Source organism: Hyla sarda, chromosome 1, assembly GCF_029499605.1.
Source record: "Hyla sarda isolate aHylSar1 chromosome 1, aHylSar1.hap1, whole genome shotgun sequence".
Lineage (NCBI taxonomy): Eukaryota > Metazoa > Chordata > Amphibia > Anura > Hylidae > Hyla > Hyla sarda.
Window position 1 is genome coordinate 428,215,135 of NC_079189.1, and position 15,879 is coordinate 428,231,013.

The 15,879-nt window shown below is 44.1% G+C and overlaps 1 protein-coding gene across 1 annotated transcript in view; it reads right to left on the reverse strand.

Moving 5' to 3' along the window:
- Positions 1-1,225: 1,225 nt before the first annotated feature.
- The window catches only part of SLC7A4 (solute carrier family 7 member 4), a 39,769-nt gene continuing 25,115 nt past the window's right edge, over positions 1,226-15,879 (reverse strand). Inside the window, exons 5-6 of the mRNA XM_056529685.1 lie at positions 15,721-15,829; positions 1,226-1,936 (exon numbers count right to left, since the gene is read on the reverse strand). Of these exons, the coding sequence (XP_056385660.1) occupies positions 1,740-1,936; positions 15,721-15,829 (306 nt within the window). The 3' untranslated portion in view covers positions 1,226-1,739. The remainder of the gene's footprint in view (positions 1,937-15,720; positions 15,830-15,879) is intronic.

Genomic DNA, 15,879 nt, shown 5'->3' on the forward strand with positions numbered 1-15,879 from the left:
TAATATGCTTCATAATGTACTAGGTTAATGAAAACACAGGCAGCAATAGTTTAGGTGGTTTGTTATTTTGTTACTGTAAATCATTGTATAAAAGAACAATATGGAAATAATAGTAATACCATGGGCCATTTAGATATACTAAAATGTAACAGGTTAAAGGGGTACTCCGTTGGAAACATCTTATCCCCTATCCAAAGGATAGAGGATAAGATGTTAGATAGCGGGGGTCCCACCGCTGGATAGGGGATAAGCTGTTTCCAATGGAGTACCCTTTAATGTACCGGTAATTTGCTGGCAACTTTTTTAGCTCCTGAACTTAGGGCTGGGCGGTATACCGGTTCATACCAAATTTTTTGGGCTACACGATATGAATTTTCCCCCATACCGCAACACCGGTTGGGCCCCTCCCCCTCGGGAATGTATTATCAGCCCAGCGCAGCACTGTCCCCACATCAAGGAACTAATCCTATGTTACCCGCCAGCACTGTTCTGCCCCCCCCCCCCCCCAATTAATGATCAGCCAAGCGGGGTACTACTCACATATGTCACCCGCAAGCACTGCCCTCCTCCTCTTTGTTGGGGGCCGCCGGGCACTGGAACTCTATACTGTACGCCAGTGGTCTCCAACCTGCAGACCTCCAGATGTTGCAAAACTACAACTTCCAGCATGCCCGGACTGCCAACGGCTTCTTACATGACAGTGGGCTCAGCCTAACACTGGGGCGGGACATCGCTGCGGCCGGTGATAAGCTGACAGCTGTCCGACGTTCCAGTCCCCAGCGTGCGGCCGACGTAGGTGAGTTAAAGTTTATTTTCTGTATCTTTTGCAGCCCGTGCATAGGGATACAGCGTACAGCAGTGGTCTCAAACCTGCGGACCTCCAGCTGTTGCAAAACTACAACTCCCAGCCTTTGGCTGTCCGGGCATGCTGGGAGTTGTAGTTTTGCAACAACTGGAGGTCCGCAGGTTGGAGACCACTGGCGTACAGTGAGTTCCATCGCCGGCGGCCCCCAACAAAGAGGAGGAGGGCAGTGCTTGTGGGTGACATATGTGAGTAGTACCCCGATCATTAATTGGGGGGAGCAGAACAGTGCTGGCAGGTTACATGATTGGGGGGGGGGGGGGAGCCGAACAACGCGCACGGGTCACATGATTGGGGCGGGGGGGCAGAACAGCACTGGCGGGTCACGTGATTGGGGGGGGGGTGAAAATACCGTTATTTTATACCGTGGAACCGCCGTAAGTTAAAAAAGTACCGTGATACACATATTTGGTCATACCGCCCAGCCCTACCTGAACTACTGACCCCTGTTGTCTTACAGATATGTACCTTGCTTTCCCATTTTATAACTTTTTTTTATAATACATTTTTCATGTGATTTCCCAATATTTCAGTGCAAATGGCAAATACTTCTTGTGAAGGAATATAGTACAAGATATGCGCTTGCACACTGGTACTAAGCACTTTTGCCCATCTGCTGCCATCTGTGCCCAATAATGAACATATAGGAGAAGCATCCAGTGTAAGCTACATGGGCCCTTTGTTATTTAAAAAATAAATAGATAAATAAATACAGAACAACAGGGCAGTTGGTCCCAAGGCGGCACTATTTTCCATATTACGTGTCAGCAGTTTATACTCCCCATTTCAAGATCATCCATTTCCTTTTTTAGCGATCCTGCATGGATTACAGCAGTGAGTGGTGTGAGTAATGCCAGTGTGCCCATAGCCTGAACTATCATCTCTTATGGATTTCTTCTTCCGTAAGTTCAGCTCTTCCCATGGTGTCTTGAAGACTTGGTTGGATTTGTTGGACTGTTTCTTCTAGGCTGCTGTTTGGAAATACTACATAGCGTGCCGTGACTCCATGCCCTTTTGGACCACGCAAGTTCTCTTTACTGTGCCAGATTCCATAACCAAAATACACAAAGAGACCTGGAAGAACAACATAAGATATTATACATTGTTTTCCCACTGCACTTGTATCCCTGAATTATAAGACAGATTTGCCATTTTGTATTCTAGAAAAATAGACAACAACCCCTACTGGCGGCATGACAAGGGATTCAGTTTCCGTTATCATTTTTTGTAAAACCCCCTTCAAGTGCACATATACAAAAATGACAAAGCGCGCAAACTGCAAACCGAAAAAACATGCGCACAGCAGCAGTAGTCACTGTGCTGCTTCAAAAACTGTTTTTCTACTTTTCACTGTGAGTCACTGCAATTAAAGGGGTACTCCGGTGAAAAACTTTTTTTTTTTTTTTCGTTTAAATCAACTGGTGCCAGAAAGTTAAACAGATTTGTAAATTACTTCTATTAAAAAATCTTAATCCTTCCTGTACTTATTAGCTGCTGAATACTACAGCGGAAATTCTTTTCTTTTTGAAACACAGAGCTGTCTTCTGACATCATGAGCACAGTGCTCTCTGCTGACATCTCTGTCCATTTTAGGAACTGTCCAGAGTAGGAAAAAAATCCCCATAGCAAACATATGCTGCTCTGGACAGTTCCTAAAATGGACAGAGATGTCAGCAGAGAGCACTGTGCTCGTGATGTCAGCAGACAGCTCTGTGTTCCAAAAAGAAAAGAATTTCCGCTGTAGTATTCAGCAGCTAATAAGTACAGGAAGGATTAAGATTTTTTTAATAGAAGTAATTTACAAATCTGTTTAACTTTCTGGCACCTGTTGATTTAGAAAAAAAGACCCATACTTTTTTTTTTTTTTTTTTGTCTACAAAGCTGTGTGAGCGCTAGTTACTACAAACTGGGGTCTATAACTTGTTGCAGGGGTTAAGGGAGAAGACTGAGACATCTCAGTCCCCCGGCTGCCAAAGTAAACCAGCAGCATACCACACACATCACATGTGCTGGTGGACTCTGTTAAACCCCTTAGGTGCTGTGGTCGCTATTAGTTGCAGCATCTATTGTACTGTGTTGTAAGGGGTTAATCCAAAACTTGATAATCCAGAAATGCTGTCTCTGGTACGTGACTCCAGATCAGAACTACAATATGAATGTAGAATTTCCCAAAAGCAGAAGTGCAGTAAAATAATCGGCCAGTAATAAGTGAATCTGAATGATTGATGTCAGGTGTAAATGGAATTAATGCTAAAAATAGTCAGGATTTCCCCATCAGTCCTGGTGTAGATTTAGATTGCTCCTGCTGTTAGTAGCAATGATTTCTTACACACATATATATAATCCAGCAAGTGATGGTGCAGAACTCCATAATTAATAAAAAAAAAAAAGTGAATTTATTCACCACATGTTACCAACTGCAACGTTTCAGCTCAACACTAAAGCCTTTTTCAAGCAATGTTGAGCTGAAACGTTGCTGTTGGTTACATGTGGTGAATAAATTCACTCATTTTTGGATTTATTATGGAGTTCTGCACCATCACTTGCTGGACTGTCTAAAAAAATAAAATAAAAAAATAAATAAAAAAAAAAGAGTCGTGATCGGACCTAGGACGCTGAGCACCCACATTTATTTCTGCAACTACTCAGATTTTTTATATATATATATATATCCATGTTTATTTATTTATATTATTATTATTAACCTTATTATTAATAATAATAATAATAATAATAATAATAATTTACAAGCAATTCCTTAGTCTCTTCCGTATAGTAGCTCTAAAACAAAGTGGCAGTTATAGGCTTCCTGGATAAACCTCATTTAATTCAAGCAGAACAGAAAATACAGAAATGACATCATCTTAAAGGGGCTAATCCGGTGGAAAACAAATGTTTTCAAATCAACTGGTTCCATAAAGTTGCATAGGTTTGTAAATTACTTCTATTTAAAAATCTTAATTCTTCCAGTACTTATCAGCTGCTGTATGCTGCAGAGGAAGTTGTGTAGTTTCTTTCTGTCTGAACACAGTGTTCTCGGCTGCGAGAGTACAAGCAAACTGTCCAGACTACAAGAAAATCCTCATAGCAAACCTCTCCTGCTCTGGACAGTTCCTGATACTGACAGAGGTGTCAGCAGAGAGCACTGTGGTCAGACAGAAAATAACTATACAACTTCCTGTGCAGCATACAGCAGTTGATAAGTACTGGAAGGATAAAGATTTAAAATAGAAGTCATTCACAAATCTGTATAACTTTCTGGAATCTGTTGATTTGAAAAAAAATGACCTATTGATTTATTATGATGGTAGGTTAGTAAATCCAGAAGAGTCTTATCCCTATAGCCTGGCAGTGCGACAGAAAAACATAAAAGAGGATACATTTAGAAGTCCACTTGAAGATGGTTAATAGAGGAGAAAAAGCAAATCAACTGATAACATTAAGCTGTCATAGACATTGCAGATGTTTGAAGCAGCCTACATTGTAATGTCTATAGCAAAGTTTTCCAAGCAGTGTGCCTCCAGCTGTTGCAAAACTACAACTCCCAGCATTTCAGACAGCCAAAAGCTGGTATAGATGATAGGGCAAGCAAATTTAAAGAGAACCTGTCATCAGATTTTACCATATATATAGCGTGTAGCAACAGCGTGATTGACAGCCCTTTTCACTGCTCTGTTTCCTAAGTAGACTGTGCAGAGCGATGACGTGGGCCGTGCACAGGATGTCAATCATGTTGAGGGGGTGTGATTACAGCTGGAGCAGTGGGACCAGGTGAGTATAGAAGAGTATAGCTCCCCGCCAAGGGGACTACATACTGGCCCGCGAGGGACACTTTTAAACTATATATTCTCACCATCCCTGCGGGCAGGAATATCTCCTGAGGAGGAAGATTTTACCATATATAAAAACACGTTTCCATGCATTATACACTGCTCAAAAAAATAAAGGGAACAGTAAGAGAACACATCCTAGATCTGAATGAATAAACTAATCATATGGAATACTTTTGTCTTTACATAGTTGAATATACTGACAACAAAATCACACAAAAATTATCAATGGAAATCAATTTATCAACCCATGGAGATCTGGACATGGAGTCACACTCAAAATCAAAGTGGAAAACCACACTACAGGCTGATCCAACTTTGATGTAATGTCCTTAAAACAAGTCAAAATGAGGCTCAGTAGTGTGTGTGGCCTCCACGTGCCCGTATGACCTCCCTACAATGCCTGGGCATGCTCCTGCTGAGGTGGTGGATGGTCTCTGAGGGATGTCCTCCCAGACCTGGACTAAAGAATCCGCCAACTCCTGGACAGTCTGTGGTGCAATGTGGCGTTGGTGGATGGAGCAAGACATGATGTCCCAGATGTGCTCAATCAGATTCAGGTCTGGGGAACGGGTCAGTCCATAGCATCAATGCCTTCCTCTTGCAGGAACTGCTGACACACTCCAGCCACATGAGGTCTAGCATTGTCTTGCATTAGGAGGAACCCAGGGAGGAACCCCAACCGCACCAGCATATGGTCTCAAAAGGGGTCTGAGGATCTCATCTCGGTACCTAATGGCAGTCAGGCTACCTCTGGCAAGCACATGGAGGGCTGTGCGGCCCCCAAAGAAATGCCACACCACACCATTACTGACCCACCGCCAAACCGGTCATGCTGGAGGATGTTGCAGGCAGCAGAATATTCTCCAGACTCTGTCACGTCTGTCACATATGCTCAGTGTGAAACTACTTTCATCTGTGAAGAGCACAGGGCACCAGTGGTGAATTTGCCAATCTTGGTGTTCTCTGGCAAATGCCAAACGTCCTGCACGGTGTTGGGCTGTAAACACAACCCCCACCTGTGGACGTCGGGCCTTCATACCACCCTCATGGAGTCTGTTTCTGACCATTTGAGTGGACACGTGCAAATTTGTGGCCTGCTGGAGGTCATTTTGCAGGGTTCTGGCAGTGCTCCTTCTGCTCCTTCTTGCACAAAGACGGAGGTAGTGGTCCGGCAGCTGGGTTGTTGCCCTCCTACGGCCTCCTCCGCGTCTCCTGATGTACTGGCCTGTCTTCTGGTAGCACCCCCATGCTCTGGACACCAAGCTGACAGACACAGAAAACCTTCTTGCCACAGCTCGCATTGATGTGCCCTCCTGGATGAGCTGCACTACCTGAGCCAGTTGTGTGGCTTGTAGACTCTGTCTCATGCTACCACTAGAGTGAAAGCACCACCAGCATTCAAAAGTGACCAAAAACATCAGCCAGGAAGAATAGGAACTAAGAAGTGGTCTGTGGTCATCACCTGCAGAACCACTCTTTTATTGGGTGGTGTCTTGCTAATTGCCTATAATTTCTACCTGTTGTCTGTTCCATTTGCCCAACAGCAAGTGAAATTGATTGTCAGTGTTGCTTCCTGAGTGGACAGTGTGATTTCACAGAAGTGTGATTGACTTGGAGTTACATTGTGTTGTTTAAGTGTTCCCTTTATTTTTTTGAGCAGTGTATATGGTAAAATCTTCAGGTTCCCTTCAACGTACCAGTCTTGCAACTAATGGACTTCTGAGAACTTATAAAATTATGCTTTTCACCCAGATGTATGGCCATAGTGATCAGTCGATCACTGGTGGGTGACTTCTTGTGTGTGATCTGCATTTTAAATACCGTATTTATCGGCGTATAACACGCACTTTTTAGGCTAAAATTTTTAGCCTAAAGTCTGTGTGCGTGTTATACGCCGATACCCCCCCCAGGAAAGGCAGGGGGAGAGAGGCCGTCGCTGCCCGCTTCTCTCCCCCTGCCTTTCCTGGGGTCTAGAGCGCTGCTGTCGGCCCTTTTCACCCCCTGGTTATCGGCGCCGCTGCCCGTTCTGTCCCCCTGACTATCGGTGCCGGCGCCGATAGCCAGGGGGAGAGAAGCGGCACCGACAGCCAGGAGGAGAGAAGGGGCAGCGGCACCCATTGCCGGCGCCGCTGCCCCGTTGCCTCCCCCCATCCCCGGTGGCATAATTACCTGAGTCGGGTCCGCGCTGCTCCAGGCCTCCGTCGTTGCTATGCGCTGAACGTCTGACGTCATGCGCCGCGCCGTTCAGCGCATAGCAACGACGGAGGCCTGGAGCAGCGGAGCAGCGCGGACCCGAGCAGCGCGGACCCGACTCAGGCCTGGAGCAGCGCGGACCCCACTCAGGTAATTATGCCACCGGGGATGGGGGGAGGCAACGGGGCAGCGGCGCCGGCAATGGGTGCCGCTGCCCCTTCTCTCCCCCTGGCTGTCGGCGCCGCTTCTCTCCCCCTGGCTATCGGCGCCGGCACCGATAGTCAGGGGGACAGAACGGGCAGCGGCGCCGATAACCAGGGGGTGAAAAGGGCCGACAGCAGCGCTCTAGACCCCAGGAAAGGCAGGGGGAGAGAAGCGGGCAGCGACGGCCTCTCTCCCCCTGCCTTTCCTGGGGGTATACACGCGCACACACGCGCCCTCATTTTATCATGGATATTTGGGTAAAAAACTTTTTTTACCCAAATATCCTTGGTAAAATGAGGGTGCGTGTTATAGGCCGGTGCGTGGTATACCCCGATAAATACGGTAAGTTAGGCTCCTTTCACACTACAAAATCCTCCGTTTTTAAACATCCGTAGGAAGATCTGTGTGAAAATCAGCTGAAAACGGCAGAAACAAAATCCTATACGTCCGTTAGAAAATCCCATTCTAGTCTATGGGATTTTCTAATATCCGTATTAATCAGTTATAGTACGTTATTGATAACGGACATTAGTTTGTTACGGAAGAAATAGTTCATGAACTATTTCTTCCGTAACTATCTTCCGTAACAAACTAACGTCCATTATGAATAACGGACGATAACTGATTAATACGGATATTAGAAAATCCCATAGACTTTAATGGGATTTTCTAACGGACGTATAGGATTTTGTTACTGCCGTTTTCAGCTGATTTTTACACGGATGTTTAAAAACGGAGGATTTTGTAGTGTGAAAGAAGCTTTAGCAGAATACCTGATAACTCCCTTTTCAAGCTCTTATCCCGAATCAGAAAACGCACTATAAAAATACTAAACCAAATGTATATACGGTATAGTTTTTCTGCAGTCAAAACCGGAAAGTTCATCTATTTGAATTCCTTGTAAAACTTTTATAAATCTGAGAAACACATTGACAGATTGGAAATCACCTTCAGTTTAGGATTTAGTCACTCGTTACAATTTATGACTTTTTTTTTTTCAATGTATAATCTGATTAGTTAGTTATTCTATAAAGCTCCTATTATAGGCTTTTACGCACCCTGCTCTGAAGACTTTATCAACTTACAGGATACAACATATGCCTTGTTTATGAACACGTCCTTAGCATATACCAGACATTGCCCAATCAGGGGCCACATAATAGCTGAATACAGACTGACAACCGGTGGTGATGAATATTACATAGACACCTGGACTAGACCATCTGTACAGAAGAAACAGAATGCTAAAGACTGGTAGAATATGATGGCCGGGTACTATTTGGTCATTTTTAGGGTTTTAAGATTTTTCATGAAATAGGAGTAAAAAGTTTCATGAAACCCTCTAAGCAAAACATATATACCTAGTTATGCTTAGTGCATGGTCTGAATGAGCAGGGACTGACACACACACACAAAATAAAAAGAGAATCCCTATATTGTGTACTGTACTAGCATAATATATAATGGAGCATGCCCACCACAATTCAGGCATATGGCGGCCCTAACCATACCCTATTCATTTCAGTGAGCGCTAGTGACTCCGGTCAGCTCATTTTCAGACCATATGCAGTTGCAATTTTTAGCCTGGCAAAAAAAATAAAAAAGCATACAGTCCAAAAATGACCCAACCAGAGTCACTAGCTAACTGGTCCACTCATTGAAATGAATGGGGGTAAGGCACAGGAGAAGAAAACACTAGGTTTGCTTGTTTTTATTCAACTTATTCAACCTTATACTACAGGGTGGGCCATTTATATGGATACACCTTAATAAAATGGGAATGGTTGGTGATATTAACTTCCTGTTTGTGGCACATTAGTATATGTGAGGGGGGAAACTTTTCAAGATGGGTGGTGACCATGGCGGCCATTTTGAAGTCAGCCATTTTGAATACAACTTTTGTTTTTTCAATAGGAAGAGGGTCATGTGACACATCAAACTTATTGGGAATTTCACAAGAAAAACAATGATGTGCTTGATATTAACGTAACTTTATTCTTTCATGAGTTATTTACAAGTTTCTGACCACTTATAAAATGTGTTCAATGTGCTGCCCATTGTGTTGGATTATCAATGCAACCCTCTTCTCCCACTCTTCACACACTGATAGCAACACCGCAGGAGAAATGCTAGCACAGGCTTCCAGTATCCGTAGTTTCAGGTGCTGCACATCTCGTATCTTCACAGCATAGACAATTGCCTTCAGATGACAGCAAAGATAAAAGTCTAAGGGGGTCAGATTGGGAGACCTTGGGGGCCATTCAACGGGCCCACTATGAGCAATCCACTTTCCAGGAAACTGTTCATCTAGGAATGCTCGGACCTGACACCCATAATGTGGTGGTGCACCATCTTGCTGGAAAAACTCAGGGAACGTGCCAGCTTCAGTGCATAAAGAGAGAAACACATAATCATGTAGAAATTTCACATATCCAGTGGCCTTGAGGTTTCCATTGATGAAGAATGGCCCCACTATCTTTGTACCCCATATACCACACCATACCATCAATTTTTGTGTTCCAACAGTCTTGGAAGGATCTCTCCAATGTGGGTTAGTGTCAGACCAATAGCGGTGGTTTTGCTTGTTAACTTCACCATTCACATAAAAGTTTGCCTCATCACTAAACAAAATCTTCTGCGTAAACTCAGGGTCCTGTTCCAATTTTTGTTTTGCCCATTCTGCAGCACCTGAAACTGTGGATACTGGAAGCCTGTGCTAGCATTTCTCCTGCGGTGTTGCTATCAGTGTATGAAGAGTGGGAGAAGAGGGTTGCATTGACAATCCAACACAATGGGCAGCACATTGAACACATTTTATAAGTGGTCAGAAACTTGTAAATAACTCATGAAAGAATAAAGGTACGTTAAAACCAAGTGCATCATTGTTTTTCTTGTGAAATTCCCAATAAGTTTGATGTGTCACATGACCCTCTTCCTATTGAAAAAACTAAAGTTGGATTCAAAATGGCCGCCATGGTCACCACCCATCTTGAAAAGTTTCCCCCCTCACATATACTAATGTGCCACAAATAGGAAGCTAATATCACCAACCATTCCCATTTTATTTAGGTGTATCCATATATAGAATATACACAGGTAAGCCATAACATTGAATCCATCTTCGTAGTATTGTGTAGGGCAGCATCGAGGCATGGATTCCACAAGACCTATAAGGTTGTCCTGTGAGCATCAAGACCTGTAAGGGTCAGATGTGTTTTCCAGCACATCCTACAGATGTTCAGTTTGTGATCTGAAGAATTCGGAGGCTAAGTCAACACCTTGAATTTTTTAGCATGATCCTTAAACCAACCCTGAACAATTTTTGCAGTGTAATGGGGTGTATTACCCTCCTGAAAGAAGCTATTGACATTAGAGAACACTGCTGCTTTGAAGGGGTATACTTGGTCTGCAACAAAGTTAAAGTAGGTGGTATTCTTCACAGTAACATCCGCATGAATGCAGGACGCAGGATTTCTATCAGAACATCCGAGAATTCCTCTGCCAGCTTACTTTCTTCCCATAGTGGATCCTGATGCCATCTCTTTCAAGGTAAGTGACACACGCACCTGACCATGATAGGACAATGGGATTCATCAGACAGGGGTACCTTCTCCTATTGCTCTACAGTCCGGTTCTGATGCTCACATGCCCAATAGGTGTTTTCAGAAATGGACAGAGGTCAGCCTGGGCACTGTAGCCAGAAGGTACATAGATAGCCGACAGGTCACTGCTTCCAAGGCAAATGAAATCATGGGGTGCTTGTGTAGTTAGTATAAGTTATAGTTAAAGGGGTTTTCCAATGGGGGGGGGGGGGAATCAACTGGTGCAAGTAAGTTAAACAGATTTGTAAATTACTTCTATTTAAACATCTTAATCCTTCCAGTACTTATCAGCTGCTGTATACTCCAAAAGAAGTTTTTTTCTTTTTGAATTTCTTTTCTGTCTGTCCACAGTGCTCTCTGCTGACACCTCTGTCCATGTCAGGAACTGTCTGGAGCAGGATAGGTTTGAGATGGGGATTTGCTCTTGCTCTGGACAGTTCCTGACATGGACAGAGGTGTCAGCAGAGAGCACTCTGGTCAGACAGAAAAGTAATTCCTGTGGCGTATACAGCAGCTGATAATTACTGGAAAGAATAAGATTTTTAAATAAAAGTAATTTACAAATCTGTTTAACTTTTTGGCACCAGTTTTTTTTTTTTTTTTAAATTCCACTGGAGTACCCCTTTAACCTGTTAAGGACATAGGACGTTCTCTAACGTCCTCACTACCTGGGCTTTAATGCCCAAGGACGTTAGAGAACGTCCTGTTGTATTTCCGGTCTCTGCCGCGCGCCGGGCAGCGATCGGAACTGGATGCCTGCTGAAATCCTTCAGCAGGCATCCAGGGCAAACGCCGAGGGGGGCCATGTAGGCCCCCCATGTCGGCGATCGCCGCAAATCGCAAGGGAAATCGCCCTTGCGATCTGCGGCGATACCAGGCTGATCGGGTCTCTGGGACCCGACCACCCGGTAATTTCGCATGATCCCGGCTGTCACAGACAGCCAGGACCATGCTGAAGTATCGGAGCGAGGTGGCAAACCTGCCACCTCCTCCGATCCCCTGCGATCCGTCGGTTAGTTAACCGACCAATCGCAGGAGGGGGGGCGGTTACTTCCTCCCGTCCTGCCCGGCCCCTGAAAGTCCGGAGAGGACGGGAGGAAGACCGGAGGACGAGGCGGGGGACGGGGGAGTGCAGGGGACCGGCCCCGGTACTTACCTCGTCCCTGAAGACCCGGATCCCGGCGAGGAAGATGGCGGCGGCGGCGACAGGTGAGTAGATCTTCAGCCGCGGTCGGGCCCTTTACAGCAATGCACGTCGCCGTAAAGCGACATGCATTGCTGTAATGGGACCCCGTAAACTACAACTCCCAGCATGCCCAGACAGCCCTTGGCATCTGGGCATGCTGGGAGTTGCAGTTTTGCAACATCTGGAGGTCCACAGTTTGGAGACCACTGTGCCCTTCCAGATGTTGCAAAACTACACATCCTCAGCATGCCCTTACTGTCCAGGCATGCTGGGAGTTGTAGTTCTGTAACATCTGACCCTTCAGATGTTGCAGAACTACAACTCCCAGCATGCCTGGACAGTTTTGGCATACTGGGAGTTGTAGTTTTGCAACATCTGAAAGGGCACAGATTGAGAACCACTGTATTAGTGGTCTGCAAACTGTAGTCCTCCAGATGTTGCAAAACTACAACTCCCAGCATGCTGGGAGTTGTAGTTCGGCAACATCTGGCTCTAAAGATGTTGCCGAACTACTACTCCCAGCATTCCTGAGAATGTTTGGGAGTTGTGGTTTTGCAACAACTGGAGGCACACTGGTTGGGAAACATTGTCTGTTTCCTAACTCAGTGTTTCCCAACCGTGTGCCTCCAGCTGTTGCAAAACTATAACTACCAGCATGCACTGATAAACTGTGCATGCTGGGAGTTGTAGTTTTGTAACAGCTGGAGGTCCCCCCCTTGTGAATGTACAGGGTACATTCACATGGGCAGTGGGCTTACAGTGAGTATCAGGCTGCAAGTTTGCGATGCAGCTAATTTTGCGCGGCAGCTCAAACTCGCAGCAATCCCCGCCCGTGTGACTGTACCCTAAAATCACTACACTACCACAAAATAAAATAAAAGTAAAAAACACTACATATACACATACCCCTACACAGCCCCCCCCCCTCCCAATAAAAATGAAAAACGTCCGGTACGCCACTGTTTCCAAAATGGAGCCTCCAGCTGTTGCAAAACAACAACTCCCAGTATTGCTGGACAGCCGTTGACTGTCCAGGCATGCTGGGAGTTTTGCAACAGCTGGAGGCACCCTGTTTGGGAATCACTGGCGTAGAATACCCCTATGTCCACCCCTATGCAATCCCTAATTCAGGCCTCAAATGCGCATGGCGCTCTCTCACTTTGGAGCCCTGTCGTATTTCAAGGCAACAGTTTAGGGTCACATATGGGGTATCGCCGTACTCGGGAGAAATTGCCTAACAAATTTTGGGGGGATTTTTCTCCTTTAACCCCTTATGAAAAGGTGAAGTTGGGGTCTACAACAGCGTGTTATTGTAAAAAAATAAATTTTTTACACTAACACGCTGGTGTTGCCCTTTACTTTTCATTTTGACAAGAGGTAAAAGGGAAAAACGCCCCCCAAAATTTGTAATGCAATTTCTCCCGACTACGGAGATACCCCATATGTGGGCGCAAACTTCTCTGGGGGCGCACAACAAGGCCCAGAAGGGAGAGTGCACCATGTACATTTGAGGTGATTTGCACAGGGGTGGCTGATTGTTACAGCGGTTTTGACAAACGCAAAAAAAAAAAAACCCCACATGTGACCCCATTTCGGAAACTACACCCCTCACGGAATATAATGAGGGGTGCAGTGAGAATTTACCCCCCACTGGTGTCTGACAGATCTTTGGAAGAGTGGGCTGTGCAAATTAAAAATTTTGTACAGCCCACTGTTCCAAAGTTCTGACAGACACCAGTGGGGGGGTAAATGCTCACTGTACACCTTGTTACGTTCCTCAAGGGGTCTAGTTTCCAAAATGGTATGCCATGTGGGGGTTATTTTGCTGTCCTGGCACCATAGGGGCTTCCTAAATGCGACATGCCCCCCGAGCAAAATTTGCTCTCCAAAAGCCAAATAGGACTCCTTCTCTTCTGAGCATTGTAGTTCGCCCGTAGTGCACTTCAGGTCCACTTATGGGGTACCTTCATACTCAGAAGAGATGGGGTTACAAATTTTGGGGGGTATTTTCTGCTATTAACCCTTGCAAAAATGTGAAATTTGGGGGGAAACACACATTTTAGTGAAAAAAAATATATATTTTTTTACATATGCAAAAGTCGTGAAACCCCTGTGGGGTATTAAGGCTCACTTTATTCCTTGTTACGTTCCTCAAGGGGTCTAGTTTCCAAAATGGTATGCCACGTGAGGGTTTTTTGCTGTTGTGGCACCATAGGGGCTTCCTAAATGCGACATGCCCCCCGACCAAAATTTGCTCTCCAAAAGCCAAATATGACTCCTTCTCTTGTGAGCATTGTAGTTTGCCCGTAGTGCACTTCAGGTCCACGTATGGGGTACCTCCATACTCAGAAGAGATGGGGTTACAAATTTTGGGGGGTATTTTCTGCTTTTAACCCTTGCAAAAATGTGAAATTTTGGGGGAAACACACATATTAGTGAAAAAAATTTTTATTTTTTTTTTATATATGCAAAAGTCGTGAAACACCTGTGCGGTATTAAGGTTCACTTTACCCCTTGTTACGTTTCCCAAGGGGTCTAGTTTCCAAAATGGTATGCCATGTGGGGATTTTTTGCTGTTCTGGTACCATAGGGGCTTCCTAAATGCAACATGCCCCCCAAAAACCATTTCAGAAAAACGTACTCTCCAAAATTCCCTTGTCGCTCCTTCGCTTCTGAGCCCTCTACTGCGCCCGCCGAACACTTTACATAGACATATGAGGTATGTGCTTACTCGAGAGAAATTGGGCTACAAATATAAGTATAAATTTTCTCTTTTTACCCCTTGTAAAAATTCAAAAATTGGGTCTACAAGAACATGCGAGTGTAAAAAATGAAGATGGTGAATTTTCTCCTTCACTTTGCTGCTATTCCTGTGAAACACCTAAAGGGTTAAAATGCTGTCTGAATGTCATTTTGAATACTTTGGGGGTGCAGTTTTTATAATGGGGTCATTTGTGGGGTATTTCTAATATGAAGACCCTTCAAATCCACTTCAAACCTGAACTGGTCCCTGAAAAATAGTGAGTTTGAAAATTTTGTGAAAAATTGGAAAATTGCTGCTGAACTTTGAAGCCCTCTGGTGTCTTCCAAAAGTAAAAACTCATTAATTTTATGATGCAAACATAAAGTAGACATATTGTTTTTGTGAATAAAAATTTTTTTTATTTGGAATATCCATTTTCCTTACAAGCAGAGAGCTTCAAAGTTCGAAAAATGCAAAATTTTCAATTTTTTCAGCAAATTTTGAAATTTTTCACTATGAAACGATGCAAGTATCGACAAAATTTTACCAATAACATAAAGTAGAATATGTCACGAAAAAACAATCTCGGAATCAGAATGATAGGTAAAAGCATTCCAGAGTTATTAATGTTTAAAGTGACAGTGGTCAGATGTTCAAAAAACGCTCCGGTCCTAAGGTGTAAAATGGCCTGGTCCTTAAGGGGTTAATAGGCTTTTGAGGTCGATCCAGAGATTTATTCTGATTTCCAGACTGGGTCAGGAAGGAAAAGGAAGATGAAGAAATTTGGCTTCTACCTTTTTTCAAATGAATTAATTAATTAATAATTTTATTTACCTTTCTCTAGATTAACATTGCAGAACAATAGGCTGAACTGGATGGACACATATGTCTTATCAACCTTACAAACTAGGTTACTTTTCCATGCTGATAAAAATATAGAACAACTCCCAGATATGTGGAAAAGAGGACATTTTCAGGTAACTATTGACAGAACTAGCACCACATAGTATTGTTTAAGGAGAAACATATACAAATATACCTGGGTGGGCATAAAAGTATTAAATTAATATTAATATTTGATAGAATAAAGTGCTTACCTAAGACTAGCCATACAGTGAACCGTATCCATGTCATGTAGTTGAGCTTTAGCATGAGATAAATGTTCAGCAGGATACTAAGACACGGGATCAGCGGCACCAATGGAACCTATAGATTTAAGTTATATTAGTTACTTACACAGTAGTCCGACAGGTTTT